Source organism: Pseudophryne corroboree, chromosome 1, assembly GCF_028390025.1.
Source record: "Pseudophryne corroboree isolate aPseCor3 chromosome 1, aPseCor3.hap2, whole genome shotgun sequence".
NCBI classification, from domain to species: Eukaryota; Metazoa; Chordata; class Amphibia; order Anura; family Myobatrachidae; genus Pseudophryne; species Pseudophryne corroboree.
In genome coordinates this window covers 25,079,817-25,094,901 of record NC_086444.1, presented here as the reverse complement: position 1 = coordinate 25,094,901, position 15,085 = coordinate 25,079,817, and the positions used below count along the sequence as shown (strand labels likewise).

At 49.7% G+C, this 15,085-nt stretch overlaps 1 protein-coding gene across 2 annotated transcripts in view; it reads right to left on the bottom strand.

Annotated features, from left to right (window-relative positions):
* Positions 1-15,085, bottom strand: part of NOL6 (nucleolar protein 6) — a 119,372-nt gene that overhangs the window by 50,010 nt on the left and 54,277 nt on the right. The window contains exons 19-23 of one of the 2 annotated variants that reach the window (XM_063957955.1): positions 10,195-10,358; positions 9,863-10,015; positions 8,889-8,986; positions 6,830-6,951; positions 5,028-5,117 (exon numbers count right to left, since the gene is read on the bottom strand). In XM_063957955.1, the coding sequence (XP_063814025.1) occupies positions 5,028-5,117; positions 6,830-6,951; positions 8,889-8,986; positions 9,863-10,015; positions 10,195-10,358 (627 nt within the window). The remainder of the gene's footprint in view (positions 1-5,027; positions 5,118-6,829; positions 6,952-8,888; positions 8,987-9,862; positions 10,016-10,194; positions 10,359-15,085) is intronic. The other variant, XM_063957965.1, reaches the window with a different exon arrangement.

Genomic DNA, 15,085 nt, shown 5'->3' with positions numbered 1-15,085 from the left:
AAGGACAGTACAGGGAGACAGAACTTACATTACAGTAAATAAATAACAGAAATAGAGTACAGGTAACACAGAGCACCACACGTTCTCATACATAATACAGCTGAGATGTAAGTAGCGAGGGAGTAATCATTGTACTACTTGGTGCTGGTGGCCATAGATGGAGATGATCCTTTACCAGCAGGAGAAAGAGCGGGTAAAGATGGCCGCTGAGTAGGAGAGAGCTGTGAGTGAAATGTGAGAAGAGGGCTTTGATAACAAGAGGAAAGATGACCCTGCTCTGAAGAGCTAACAATCTAGTGGGAAGGGGCGGCAGACAGATGACATGAGGTGTAAGCAAGCGGGAGGTAGCCTGATGGCAGGATGTAAGCAAAGCAGAGATGTTCAAGGCATGAGGCAGGGGGATGGAGGAGCAGCCTCAGGACTAGGTTGTGCATCGGAGGGGTATGCTTTGATGAATAGGTGGGTTTTTAGTGCCCGTTTGAAGCTTTGCAAGGTCGGGGAGAGTCTAATGGAGCGGGGGAGAGCGTTCCACTGAAGGGGTGCAGCACAGGCAAAATCATGAACTCGAGCATGGGACGCAGTGACCAGGGCAGAGGAGAGGCAACGGTCATCGGCCGACTGTAGGGGTCGGGAGGGAGTATGAAGGGAGAGGAGGTTGGAGATGTAGGGAGCGGTGGAATTAGAGATGGCCTTGTATGTGAGGGTGAGGAGAGTGAGGAGGATTCTGTAGGGGAATGGAAGCCAGTGCAGGTATTGGGGAAGGGGAGTGGCAGATGTGGAGCGGCGGGAGAGGAAGATGAGCCTAGCTGAGGAGTTGAGGACAGATTGGAGGGGAGAAAGATGGGAGCAAGTGAGGACATTGCAATAGTCGAGCAGTGAGATGACCAGTGAGTGGATGATACGTTTAGTTGCACTCTGGGAGAGAAATGGCCTGATGCAAGCAATGTTGCGTAGCTGGAACCGACAGGATTGTCATCTGGCAAGACAAGTGACTGAGCCAAGACTGCAGTCATTTAAGCTGCTGTGACATCACTGGCCCGTCTCCTGTGCATGAATGTACAAAGTCACACTGTGCATGTCTAAAACACTGTCAGACGCTATTCTGCTCTGTTAGACGTACACCTAGTGTGGATAGTGTGCAGAACAAACACCTCTATGCTTTTTTTGGGTTGCCCAAATGCTTACACATCATTGTTGCTGGTGACTGAGGAAAGAGGAGGAGAAGTGCATCCTGATTTTGACGGATCTCCACCTGGATTAACACTAGGAGAGGCAATATTTCCTACTAACAGCATCTGTGGACAAGCGCCAGCGGGAAGGAAATCTTTCCGAGTGTCTGTTTACATTTACCGGAGGCCCGTGGACTGCCTCTAGATCCCGTTCTAAGGCTGTTCGTCCTTGTGCAAGAGGACGCCCTCCCTTGCATTTTTTATTTGACCACATGTACATTTGTCTATCTCTAACATGATGGTACGTACAGCCGAGCCGGGTGCATTACTATTATGAGGTATAAGACAGTGATCACAAATCCTGGTACAGTCTGAAAATATCAATGATTGTGTGTAGCTGCAGCGCCCCCTGCTGCACAGCTCAGGAAACAGTATCATTGGTGGTGTGTAGCTGCAGCGCCCCCTGCTGCACAGCTCAGGAAACAGCATCATTGGTGGTGTGTAGCTGCAGCGCCCCCTGCTGTACAGCTCAGGAAACAGCGTCATTGGTGGTGTGTAGCTGCAGCGCCCCCTGCTGCACAGCTCAGGAAACAGCATCATTGGTGGTGTGTAGCTGCAGCGCCCCCTGCTGCACAGCTCAGGAAACAGTATCATTGGTGGTGTGTAGCTGCAGCGCCCCCTGCTGCACAGCTCAGGAAACAGTATCATTGGTGGTGTGTAGCTGCAGCGCCCCCTGCTGCACAGCTCGGGAAACAGTATCATTGGTGGTGTGTAGCTGCAGCGCCCCCTGCTGCACAGCTCAGGAAACAGTATCATTGGTGGTGTGTAGCTGCAGCGCCCCCTGCTGCACAGCTCAGGAAACAGTATCATTGGTGGTGTGTAGCTGCAGCGCCCCCTGCTGCACAGCTCAGGAAACAGTGTCATTGGTGGTGTGTAGCTGCAGCGCCCCCTGCTGCACAGCTCAGGAAACAGTATCATTGGTGGTGTGTAGCTGCAGCGCCCCCTGCTGCACAGCTCAGGAAACAGTATCATTGGTGGTGTGTAGCTGCAGCGCCCCCTGCTGCACAGCTCGGGAAACAGTATCATTGGTGGTGTGTAGCTGCAGCGCCCCCTGCTGCACAGCTCAGGAAACAGTATCATTGGTGGTGTGTAGCTGCAGCGCCCCCTGCTGCACAGCTCGGGAAACAGTATCATTGGTGGTGTGTAGCTGCAGCGCCCCCTGCTGCACAGCTCGGGAAACAGCATCATTGGTGGTGTGTAGCTGCAGCGCCCCCTGCTGCACAGCTCAGGAAACAGTATCATTGGTGGTGTGTAGCTGCAGCGCCCCGTGCTGCACAGCTCGGGAAACAGCATCATTGGTGGTGTGTAGCTGCAGCGCCCCCTGCTGCACAGCTCAGGAAACAGTATCATTGGTGGTGTGTAGCTGCAGCGCCCCCTGCTGCACAGCTCAGGAAACAGTATCATTGGTGGTGTGTAGCTGCAGCGCCCCCTGCTGCACAGCTCAGGAAACAGTATCATTGGTGGTGTGTAGCTGCAGCGCCCCCTGCTGCACAGCTCAGGAAACAGTATCATTGGTGGTGTGTAGCTGCAGCGCCCCCTGCTGCACAGCTCAGGAAACAGTATCATTGGTGGTGTGTAGCTGCAGCGCCCCCTGCTGCACAGCTCAGGAAACAGTATCATTGGTGGTGTGTAGCTGGAGCTGCAGCGCCCCCTGCTGCACAGCTCAGGAAACAGTATCATTGGTGGTGTGTAGCTGCAGCGCCCCCTGCTGCACAGCTCAGGAAACAGTATCATTGGCTGCATCAACTCTGATGAGAGACTAGCGCATAACGCATCGTTATTCCAATGAAGGGACTCTGCATTTGCGCCATAGAATGATTGCAAATACCTAATAAATAATGTAAGCGATGGCCGCTGCCACGGTAACAGTAGTGCGAGCAGCCAATCGGAAGCTGCGGCCGACATTATCGTCAGTGTGTATTTTGCACCAGAGGTTGAGCACCTGCATGTTATAAACCTGGCGATAGGCGCCTTGGTTGTGGACTGCACGAGCGGCATCCATACTCAGCTGATGCACCGCCCCTGTAAGAGCAGAATGCGCCCGAATCTACATACAGATGGACGCATAGGAAATTCATGTGAGCATGCATCGTACAGAGAGTGTAGCCTGCCTCAGACACAGACGCTAACATCCAGCACCACGTCCGCCCCTGTGCTACACTGCATCATAACTCCCAACCACGGCACCACCATCAACAAATGTGCAGAGAAAATGGAACACCTACCAAGATCTCACATCAATTTAAGACACTGCAGAAACCACAGTGAGCCCGGGTAACAGAGGACAGACCTACCTGCTTTCTGATTGGTGCATTTGTGAATTTACACAGTGAGCCCGGGTAACAGAGGACAAACCTACCTGCTTTCTGATTGGTGCATTTGTGAATTTACACAGTGAGCCCGGGTAACAGAGGACAAACCTACCTGCTTTCTGATTGGTGCATTTGTGAATGTACACAGTGAGCCCGGGTAACAGAGGACAAACCTACCTGCTTTCTGATTGGTGCATTTGTGAATTTACACAGTGAGCCCGGGTAACACCGGATTGGTGCATTTGTGAATTTACACACTGGGCATTTTATACGGTTTTCAACTGAACTCTTCTCCATTCAATTATACACAATCAATTCACTTGCTGATCTACCCCGAGTCTCAATTTCTAGATTCCCTGTGTGTAGAATGATTGGGAGTTTCCCAGTGGTCATCCAGTAACTTATCGGGAGCGCAGCCCAGGCCGCTCCCTATCAACTGACAACAACCAATAGGGAATATATAAAATGCTGTACTACTCCGAGGCTGTGCTGTAGTAATGGTTACTAAAATACTAACATGCAAGTGCACAGCGTTCACTGCTACGCTGTCCGAGTTACTGAGGCTAACACACACCGTCACCCTACTGGGAATGTAACGCAGCTTCTACTGATAGGGACCATACAGGCAGAGGGAAAGCGTCCCTCACTCATGTGTCTACAACAACATGGCTGCAGGAGCTGGAAGTTCTATTTTATGCTGCAATACAGGAACTGGCCAGAGTATACTAACTGCACATGGATTAAACACCCAGCGCTGGTACATTACGCTTGTAAGTGACGCTTATCTCCAATAGCAACAATACGATAATATTATTCTCTCTGCTGAGAGTTCATTTTATAGGAATATGGTTGTAACGCTCCATTTAATTGAGAGCATCCACAGCGGCAGGAAGGAGACAGGCTATGGAAACCGGATAAAACCCTATTTAATAATATTAAATGTAAAAAATGACCTAAAAAAAGCAAAGTTACTGTAGCCATTAATTAACCTCAGAGAACGATATTTTACAAAGTTCCAGCACTTACACTTCACCGGGATACGTCCACACCGGCTGTTTGAAATGTTGTTGCAATATAACAAAGTCACATGGCCTTATGTAATGGCCTGCCAGATGCAGGAAACGCCGCCATTCCGGAGAGTCTGTCCGTATTTTTAAAGGGGCAAGAATTTAAAAGGCAAAGCCAGGTTGTTTTTCCCTCTTAAATTATTGGCAATTTAAAAATACGGACAGATTTGGAGGAATCACACAGTACTGTAACGCAGGGCATGTGTAATATCAGAGCAATCGCCGCTCTCTCCAGCTGCGCGGTGTATTGGGTTCATGTTCTCACGCGGTTCGATTTCATTACCGCTGAACAGCACCGGAAATGTTGACGTACTGATATTCATCACTTCACCACAGAGGTAATGTGGCGCTGCCCCTCGTGTTTAATCACGGTGTCTACAGGTGCCAGATACGCATTGGCCATAGTCATTATCACTTACCTTTATGTCGCTGATCTCAGACGGCGTCATCAGCTGTTTCTCCAGGGTCAGAAGGGACTCGGCGGCGAGAATGATGAGATGCTGCAATATCTGGGGAAGAACACATTTATATAACGCACACCATCTACTCGTTATATCAGTGTTCTACCAAATCCCCTCACTGCCTGTGTCACATACAAACAGCACATTCCTATATTCCTGCGATGAGTGGGTATGAGTATACAATGGGTGGGTGCCCCTGACGAGCGCTGCAATTCAGTTGTCTATTTGAGGAGGGGAGTTGGGGGCACCCTTAATATTTCACCCCTGTGGCCACAAGCACCACGACATGCCACACCCCTCGGATGCCAATACCCCGATTTAGGAATTTGGATTGCTGGAAGGCGGCAGGCTGGTCTGAGAGGTGCCACCAGTTCCTAGGGAGCATCTTCAATCCTCTGGCGGGTGCAATGTAATTAGGACGTGACCCGCATGACGTTCCTCGTACCCCTACTCTCAGCTACAGGGATCTTGGTGAACATTTCATCTGATGAAACTGCCAATTTCCGGGATAGAGACTTCTGCCATACTGACAGACTCCCAGTCACTCAGACAGTCAGAAGAGACAGACTTATACTGGAAATGGCAGCACGGATGGTGTAGTGGTTAGCATTACTGCTTCACAGCACTGAGGTCATGGGTTCAATCCCACCACGGCCCTACCTGTGTGGAGTTTGTATATTCTCCCCGTACTTGCGTGAGTTTCCTCTGGGTACTCAGGTTTCCTCCCACAATCCAAAAATATACTGGTAGATTAATTGGCTCCCAACAAAAATTAACCCTAGCGTGACTGTGTCTGTGTGTATATGTGATAATGAATATAGAGTGTAAGCTCCACTGGGGCAGGGGCTGATGTGAATGGCCAAATATTCCCTGTACAGCGCTGCGGAATATGTGTGAGCTATATAAATACCTGGTAATAAATAATAAATAAATGCTGCTTTTAACACATTCAGCAAAGCAAAACTGATGCCCCTAGGACAGCACACACTGATCGGCCCCCATGCACCATCCTCTGCCCGGGAAGATGCCCATCCGCTGGCACCCATCTCCCACCTGTCTGTAGAGACTTGCTCTCCTAACAACGGCTGCTGCACCGATAATTAATGTAAATTGCCGTTCCGACAAAACGGTTTAGTTCACACCTTTGATTGAAAGGATTCAGCGTGCCAAGACAGATCGGTTCCCCCTGGCTTAATTTCCCATTTACAATGCATCGCTCCGCATTACCGCTGAGGCGTACCAGGTTGGCAGAGATTACGGTGCCAAGCAAAGGCATGCCCAGGTCTAGTGTTCACATCAGCTCAGCGTGATAATCTCCCCTCTCATCTTCACCCTAACGAGGTCACATCAAACCTGATGCAAATCTCTATACTCGTTACTTGTCTGTGCAACCCATCCCAGATTAGCAGAGTGACAGGTCTATGTATAGCATTGCCCCTGCAGGCGTTATAAGCAGGAGATGTATCCGCACACTCCCTGCTATGCACCGTCTCTGCCACAGGAGGAACAGGAACGTGCAAGAGATCAGCCGGGCGGAGGCAGAAAGTTACACGGATACGGTATGTACTATTACACGCGGCACAAATACCCCTGCACTGGAGCCCTGGTATTCGCACTATAGAAAACTAAAAACAGACCCAATAATACTGATCCTGCAGAAAGGAACAAGAATATACAAAGCAAATTTCTGCTCCAAGTACGTTCTACTGCCAAAGACACAGCAGGGACGTCATGTGACAGATCATGTGATCACCCCTCACCTGGGCAGACGGTTGCCTCTTGCTCCACACTGACGTCTTGTCCTTTGGGGTTGCGATGAACAATACTGGGAGCTGAGCGCGCGCCGTCGTGAAGTCATTCTGAATCTCCGTGATCTCGGCGTCTAAGCAAAACACAAACAGAGAGGTCAGACTAGTGCAATGGCGCTATAGATGTAGGCATATCACATAGGCAGGTTCTAATTCACCGATACGAGTTGCTGAGAGAAGCCGGTATGGCTGCTCCAGTCATTTAATTCTCTAACATGTTACGTGATCTTAGCATGCTACAACAGTTTAGTTACACGTTACTACATACATGGCAGTTATCAGACATTATCTCTCAGATACGTGACTAACGCCTATAAACATCTGCTTATCTCTCCCGCGTCCCTGCAGTGTCCTGAGCTGCACCCACTGATCGCAGCCACACAAGCGGGGGCCTGGGGTGAATGAGACACGGTATAGTAACATAAGGAACCAATAACTAGGCCCAGGTCCGATCGGTCTCAGCAGCTCCTGCAACCAGATACCTGGGACAAAAAGTGTCGTCCTGCGGAGAAAATGACTGTAGGAGACACAGGTACACTCCGCATCTATATACCCCTGACGCTGCACTGCTGTATACCATACATCACATCTATATACCCCTAACGCTGCACTGCTGTATACCACACATCACATCTATATACCCCTGACACTGCACTGCCGTATACCACACATCACATCTATATACCCCTGACACTGCACTGCCATATACCACACATCACATCTATATACCCCCGACACTGCACTGCCATATACCACACATCACATCTATATACCCCTGACACTGCACTGCTGTATACCACACATCACATCTATATACCCCTGACGCTGCACTGCTGTATACCATACATCACATCTATATACCCCTAACGCTGCACTGCTGTATACCACACATCACATCTATATACCCGTGACACTGCACTGCCGTATACCACACATCACATCTATATACCCCTGACACTGCACTGCCATATACCACACATCACATCTATATACCCCTGACACTGCACTGCTGTATACCACACATCACATCTATATACCCCTGACGCTGCACTGCCGTACACCACACATAACATCTATATACCCCTGACACTGCACTGCTGTATACCACACACATCTATATACCCCTGACGCTGCACTACCGTATACCACACATCACATCTATATACCTCTGACGCTGCACTGTCGTATACCACACATCACATCTATATACCCCTGACACTGCACTGCCGTATAACACGTCACATCTATATACCCTTGACACTGCACTGCTGTATACCACACATCCCATCTATATACCTCTGACGCTGCACTGCTGTATACCACACATCACATCTATATACCCCTGACACTGCACTGCTGTATATCACATCTATATATATCCCTGACGCTGCACTGCTGTATACCACACATCACATCTATACACCCCTGACACTGCACTGCTGTATACCACACATCCCATCTATATACCCCTGACGCAGCACTGCTGTATACCACACATCACATCTATATACCCCTGACACTGCACTGCTGTATACCACACATCCCATCTATATACCCCTGACGCAGCACTGCTGTATATCACACATCCCATCTATATACCCCTGACACTGCACTGCTGTATATCACACATCCCATCTATATACCCCTGACACTGCACTGCCGTATACCACACATCACATCTATATACCCCCGACACTGCACTGCCGTATACCACACATCACATCTATATACCCCTGACACTGCACTGCTGTATACCACACATCACATCTATATACCACTGACACTGCACTGCTGTATACCACTCATCACATCTATATACCCCTGACACTGCACTGCCGTATACCACACGTTGGATTGTTACTTCTAGTTATTATAAAGTCAGTTATATGTAGTAATGGAATGACCCCGGAGTGCTTTTACCTTTACCATCTGATACTACAGAACTATGTCAGACATGCGGATCGGCAGTAAATGGAGGGGGTCGTTACCTCCAGGTGGGTGAGACACTTACCTGCCAGATCTCCGTTCAGATTCACAATGAGGGGGCTGTTTTTCCAGTCAAATGTAGCCAAGAGGTTGAGGAAGCGCAGGAATCCCACCTGAGGAGAGCTGGAGACAGGGAGGGGATCACAGGTCAGTCAGGAGCCAAGCTGTGGGCACTGCCAGCTTCCGGCCCTATCACCACGCCTTGTGCCAGCCCATGTGTATGGTGTACTGCAGGCGTGGGGACCACAGGTCAGGAACCAAGCTGTGGGCACTGCCAGCCTCCAGCCCTATCACCACGCCTTGTGCCAGCCCATGTGTATGGTGTACTGCAGGCGCAGGGATCACAGGTCAGTAAGGAGCCCGGCTGTGGGTACTGCCAGCCTCAGGCCCTATCACCACGCCTTGTGCCAGCACATGTGTATGGTGTACTGCAGGCGTGGGGATCACAGGTCAGTAAGGAGCCCGGCTATGGGCACTGCCAGCCTCCGGCCGTGTGACGGTGCCCGGATTACCACGCCTTGTGACAGCACACGTGTATGGTGTACTGCAGGCGTGGGGACCACAGTCAGGAACCAAGCTGTGGGCACTGCCAGCCTCCGGCCCTATCACCACGCCTTGTGCCAGCCCATGTGTATGGTGTACTGCAGGCGCAGGGATCACAGGTCAGTAAGGAGCCCGGCTGTGGGCACTGCCAGCCTCAGGCCCTATCACCACGCCTTGTGCCAGCACATGTGTATGGTGTACTGCAGGCGTGGGGATCACGGGTCAGTAAGGAGCCTAGCTGTGGGCACTGCAAGCTTGCAGCCGTGTGACGGTGCCCGGATCACCAGGCCTTGTGCCAGCCCATGTGTATGGTGTGCACAGCGTATACACAGATGGCCGGCTGCCAATACCTCCCGCATGCTGGTTATATATGGCATCCATCTTGCTGCTCCCAGTGGTATAACACAGGCTTACAGTGATAGGAGCTACAAGGTTTGTGTGGAACGGTGTCTGTACCTTGGTGCCGTGAACGGAGCCGGATGCAGGAAGAGATGCGCCACAAGGAGATCCACACACTCCTCTGAGACACAGTCACCGAGGAGCTGAGCGCTGATCCATCGCTTGGCGAGGCGCGAGGTGCCCCCGAATGCTGGCAGCTGCTGTTGGAGACTGGGTGGAGAAGCGCCGAAGATTAGAACCCGCTCCCTATAGGCAGACATGTTTCCGCGCCCTGCTGTGCGGTACCGGCTCTCTGTGCGGAAGAGCTTGTGCCCACATTATCTTATACAGGTTATAGAATTACTGACTTATAAATCAAATACAGGATTGCGCAGGGTAACGACGCCTACCCGTGTAGCGTGCTGGTCAGGTGCGGCAGGTGGACGGTCTCCAGCTCGAGTTGCAGGGACTCATCTGTCTCCTGTGACTTCCGCATTCCCTCCGGAGTCACGTGCTCCTTGACGAACTGCGCCTCTCTGTGATAGGCAACTTGCAGGCGGAAAATGTAGCCATCCTGATGAAGATAAAGAAACAATATCAGACACACTGGTTATACAGGGGCTTGGGAGAGCACGCCCTCGTTAGGCAAAGAGAGGGGGCCCGCACTCCTTAGGCAGAGAGGGGGAAGCCTGCCCACCTTAGGCGGAGCAAAGCTCACCCACTTAAGCAGAGCGGGGCCCGCCGACCTTAGGTGGAGGGGTCCATCCACAGTAGAGCAGGAACACAGGTGAAATTAGACAGGAGGAGGATGGATTAAATCGCTCAAAACAGCAACTGGTGTCTCATCTTTCACAAAGAACAGCACGTTGCAAGGTAGTTACAGAGATATCCCGGAGCAGGAATAGGGATTTTTGTTTACTTACCGTAAAATCTCTCTCTCTGATTCCATCTGGGGGACGCTGCGCCGTTACTTGTGGGGTTAGAGGTGTGTGGTTGTGGAGTTTGGCACAGAACTATTAAAACCTGACTCCTCCCCCCTCTAACCCCTCCCATCTCCTTCCTGCCTAGCCATGACCTCAGTTAACGTTTAGCCAAGCCAAAGGAGATAGACCGAAAAAAATTAACTGGTTAAACCAGACAAACACATGGGAGGGATCGCAGCGTCCCCCAGATGGAATCAGAGAAAGAGATTTTACGGTAAGTAAACAAAAATCCCTATTTCTCTTTCATCCATCTGGGGGACGCTGCGCCCTTACTTGTGGGATTTCCTAAAGCAAGCTAATGAGAGGAGGGAGAAGTAGACGGCATAGCAGTCCGTAAAATTTGACGTCCAGCAGAGGCAGTCTCCAAACCGAAAGTATGAAAACGGTAAAAACTTTTTGAAACATATGCACAGACGACCAGGTCGTCGCCCTACACAGCTGCTCAATAGATGCACCCCCGCGAGCAGCCCAAGAAGCTCCAACTCGAATGAGCTGGAATTGAGTCAGAAACTGAAACATCAGAAGACTGTTTGATGGCCGAAGTCACCCAACGAGCCACTGCATTCTTGGAAGCCGGCCAATCTCGTTTGGGCGCATCAATTAAAAACCAACAATGCATCCGTACGACAGATAGGATCCGTACGAGATAAATAAATCCGTAAGGCCCTAAGCATATCTAAGAGAGCCAAATGGGAATCCTCCCGGAAGGAGAAGGAGTAAACGCTGGAAGGACAATGTCCTGATTTAGATGAAACGCTGACACAACTTTCGGAAGGAAGGAAGGAAGGTTTTGTTCGCAGAACCACCCGGTCATCATGAAACCTCAACAAGGTTGGTCTGCAAAAAAAAAGAGCTGCCAATTGAGATACTCGTCTTGCGGAGGCAATTGCCAATAGGAAGACAACTTTTGAACGTTAGATAACGCAATTCTACGGATTCCAAAGAATCAAATGGAGATTTCCGAAGAGCCGTAAGGACTAAGTTAAATTCCCAGAGAGGAACCGGAGGAACAAAAGTTGTCTGAATCCGAAGAACTCCCTGAAGGAACGTTTGAACTTCTGGAATGATAGCCTTGAAAAAGAACCAACAAGGCAGAAACTTGACCCTTTAGTGAAGAAAGTCTCAGACCCTTATTGAGACCTTCCCGAAGGAAGGATAACAGACGAGGGACTCTAAACAAATCCGGTGTTAAACCACGCCTTTCACACCAATCAATGTAAATACGCCACACTCTGTGGTAAATTCCATAAGTCACAGGCTTTCTAGCCTAAATCATCGTTTACACAACAGAGCGAGAAAAATCTCTTTTCCCTTAAAATGTTGGATTCAAGAACCAAGCCGTCAAAGCAAGCCGACCCAACCTGGGTGGTGACATGGTCCCTGAATCAGAAGGTCTGGACGCATAGGGAGTCTGAATGGTTCCTTGACAACCATATTGCGCAGAACAGTGTACCACTGTCAGCGTGGCCAATCTGGGGCCACCAGAATGATAGGAAGACCTTCTCTCTGAATGCGTTGAAGCAGACGTGGAATCAGTGGCAATGGTGGAAACACATATCCCAGTTGAATGTGCCACGGCGCTGTCAGTGCATCGATTAGAACTGCTGGAGGGTCCTGAGTACGTGACCAGTAGAGAGGAAGTTTGTTGTTGAGACGAGACGCCATCCGATCTACATCGGGCATCCCCCACCGGGCTACTAGAGTCAGAAATACCTCCTGGTGAAGCTCCCACTCTCCCGGATGCACCGTGTGACTGTTTAAGAAACAGCTTCCCAGTTCTCGATTCCTGGAATGTTAATTGCGGATATGGCCGGAACCCAATGTTCCGCCCATGTGAGGATCTGAGCGACTTCTTTCCTGGCGGAGCAGCCACGAGTGCCTCCTTGCTTGTTTATGTAAGCCACTGCCGTGGCGTTGTTGGACTGAATCCGCACTGGATGACCCTGAACCATGTTTTGAATCCGAAGTAGTGCACACCGGATTGTCCTCAACTGTGAGATGTTGATCTGCAACTTTGACTCTTGACTGGTCCAGAGCCCTGGAAAGTGATGAGTCTGAAACACCGCCCCCCCAACCTCTGAGGCTGGCGTGTGTGGTGACCATCACCCAAGACCAAATTGTGAACGGAACTACTTTTGGTCAAAATGGAACTGTGAAGCCACCAGCAAAGCGACTGACAAGTCTGTATAGACAAGCGGACCAGATGTAATTCGAAATGAGGCCCTGTCAGAGTCCAACAGATCTGAGCCTGAAGGGGTCAAGCACGAAACTTGGCATATGGAACTGCCTCGAAGGTTGCCACCATCTTGCCTAACACCTGCATGCATCGGAGAACCGAAACCACCGGTAAATGCATCCGTGCTCGAATTCTGGACTGTATGTACTGAATCTTGTCCTGAGGAAGAACAACTTTCTGGTTGTTGGCGTCAAATAAGAGTCCCAGAAACATCATTTTCTGGGAAGGAAGCAAAGACGACTTCGGACAATTTATTATTCATACGAATGACTGTAGAGTCTCTATTGTGAAACGCAAGTTCTGGTGAAGAATCAACTCTGACGGGGCCTTGATCAACAGATCATCCAAATATAGAATAATGACGACTCCCTGATACTGCCACCACATAGCCCATGACCTTTGTGAATACCTGAATACCCGAGGAGCCGTGGATAGACCAAAGGTGAAAGCCTGAAACTGAAAATGTCAAGGTCGACTGCGAATCTCAGAAGAGATTGATGACCCGTCCAAATAGAAACAAGCAGATAGGCGTCTTATGTCTAATGAGGCCAAATATCACCCTGGTTCCATGGCGACGATAATCGAGCGGATGGATTCCATCTTGAACTTTTGGGTTGAAATGAACCGTCCAGTTTGTCCACGAGTAAAAACCCCGACCTCTCTGCTGAGCGGGAACTAGAAGAATTACTTAATTTCATAAAAGAGTGGCTGTTGCATGACGAAGAGCTCGACGTCTTGAGGGACCGCCTGGAAGAGGAGTGATGAACATACGATATGGGACTGGTTCCTCGAGATCTAACATATATCCTCTGGATATGACCTCCGTCACCCACCGATCTGGTTTCGACAGGAGCCACACTTCTTTGAACTGAAGAAACCGAGCCCCAACCGTCACTGATCCCTCCGGAGATCGTGAACCGTCATGCAGTAGGTTTGTCAGCAGGTTTACTTCTACCTCTGAATGCCTCTCTTCGTGGGTATCTGGAGAAAGCACGAAAGGAATGGAAAATACCTCTGCCCTGTATACGAAAGGACCGAAACCTTGTAGTATTCGGTTTCGGAGGAGCAACTGGAAGAAAGGATTCTTGCCCTCCTGTAGTATCTGAAATAATTTTCTTTGATTCCGACCCAAAGAGAACTCACCTTTAAAGGGTACCGCGGACAAGGTCTGTTTGGAGTCAAAATCGGCATTCCAAACCCGAAGCCATAGAGACCGTCTTGCTGTCACGGTCAAGGTAGAAATACGGGATTGTAGCGTAGCAGAATCAACCAAGGCCTCACCCGCATAAGTAAGACCCTCTGAAATCTGTTCTGCTAATTGAATGTCCGATGGATAGTCAGACTGCATTCCCGATATGACCTGTGCTAGTCAGTCATCCGCGACCTTGAGGACCCAAGCGCCAGCTAGAATTGTGATAAAGAAAACAGATTTAGGCATTGTTTCAATCTTCCTAGCTGTAGTCACAGACTGTACAGAAGAAATAATCGTAGCTCCTGCAAAATGTGAAATGGAAGCGTCTACCTTTGGGGCTGTTTCCCAAAATTTCATATCCTCCTCTGTAAAAGGATATAGAAATTTTTAATTTCTTAGGGGCTTGGAAACGAGAATCCGGCTTAAGCCAGGGCTCCTTTAAAACATCCGTTATTAAGAGTCTGACGGATGGTGTCTATCAGCAATCTAACTCCGGAGCTAGTAGAAAAATCATCTTCCCAGACCGAAACCTCGTCCCACTCTGGGTCTACTTCCCCATCCTCCAATGGGAATGACTCCAACTCCTCCCCCAGAAAGTTATAGCGGGCCCATAATCTGAGCCCACAGAGGCTCCACCCGAGTCTGACCGGACTCAGTCACCGATCTAGATTGACGCAATTCAGAAATGGCATCCACCATGTTTTTTTAGCCCATGGAGGTATAGACTGATCTGTGGAACCTCCCTTGAACAAGAAAAATAAACCAATGTTTTAGAGGGCTATAAATACACTATAAATCCCCTATAACAGTGACCTAGCAGTGAACCCACAATGCTAGTGACACCAAAGGGGATGACTGTTATCTCACACTATAGCTAGACAAACAAAAAC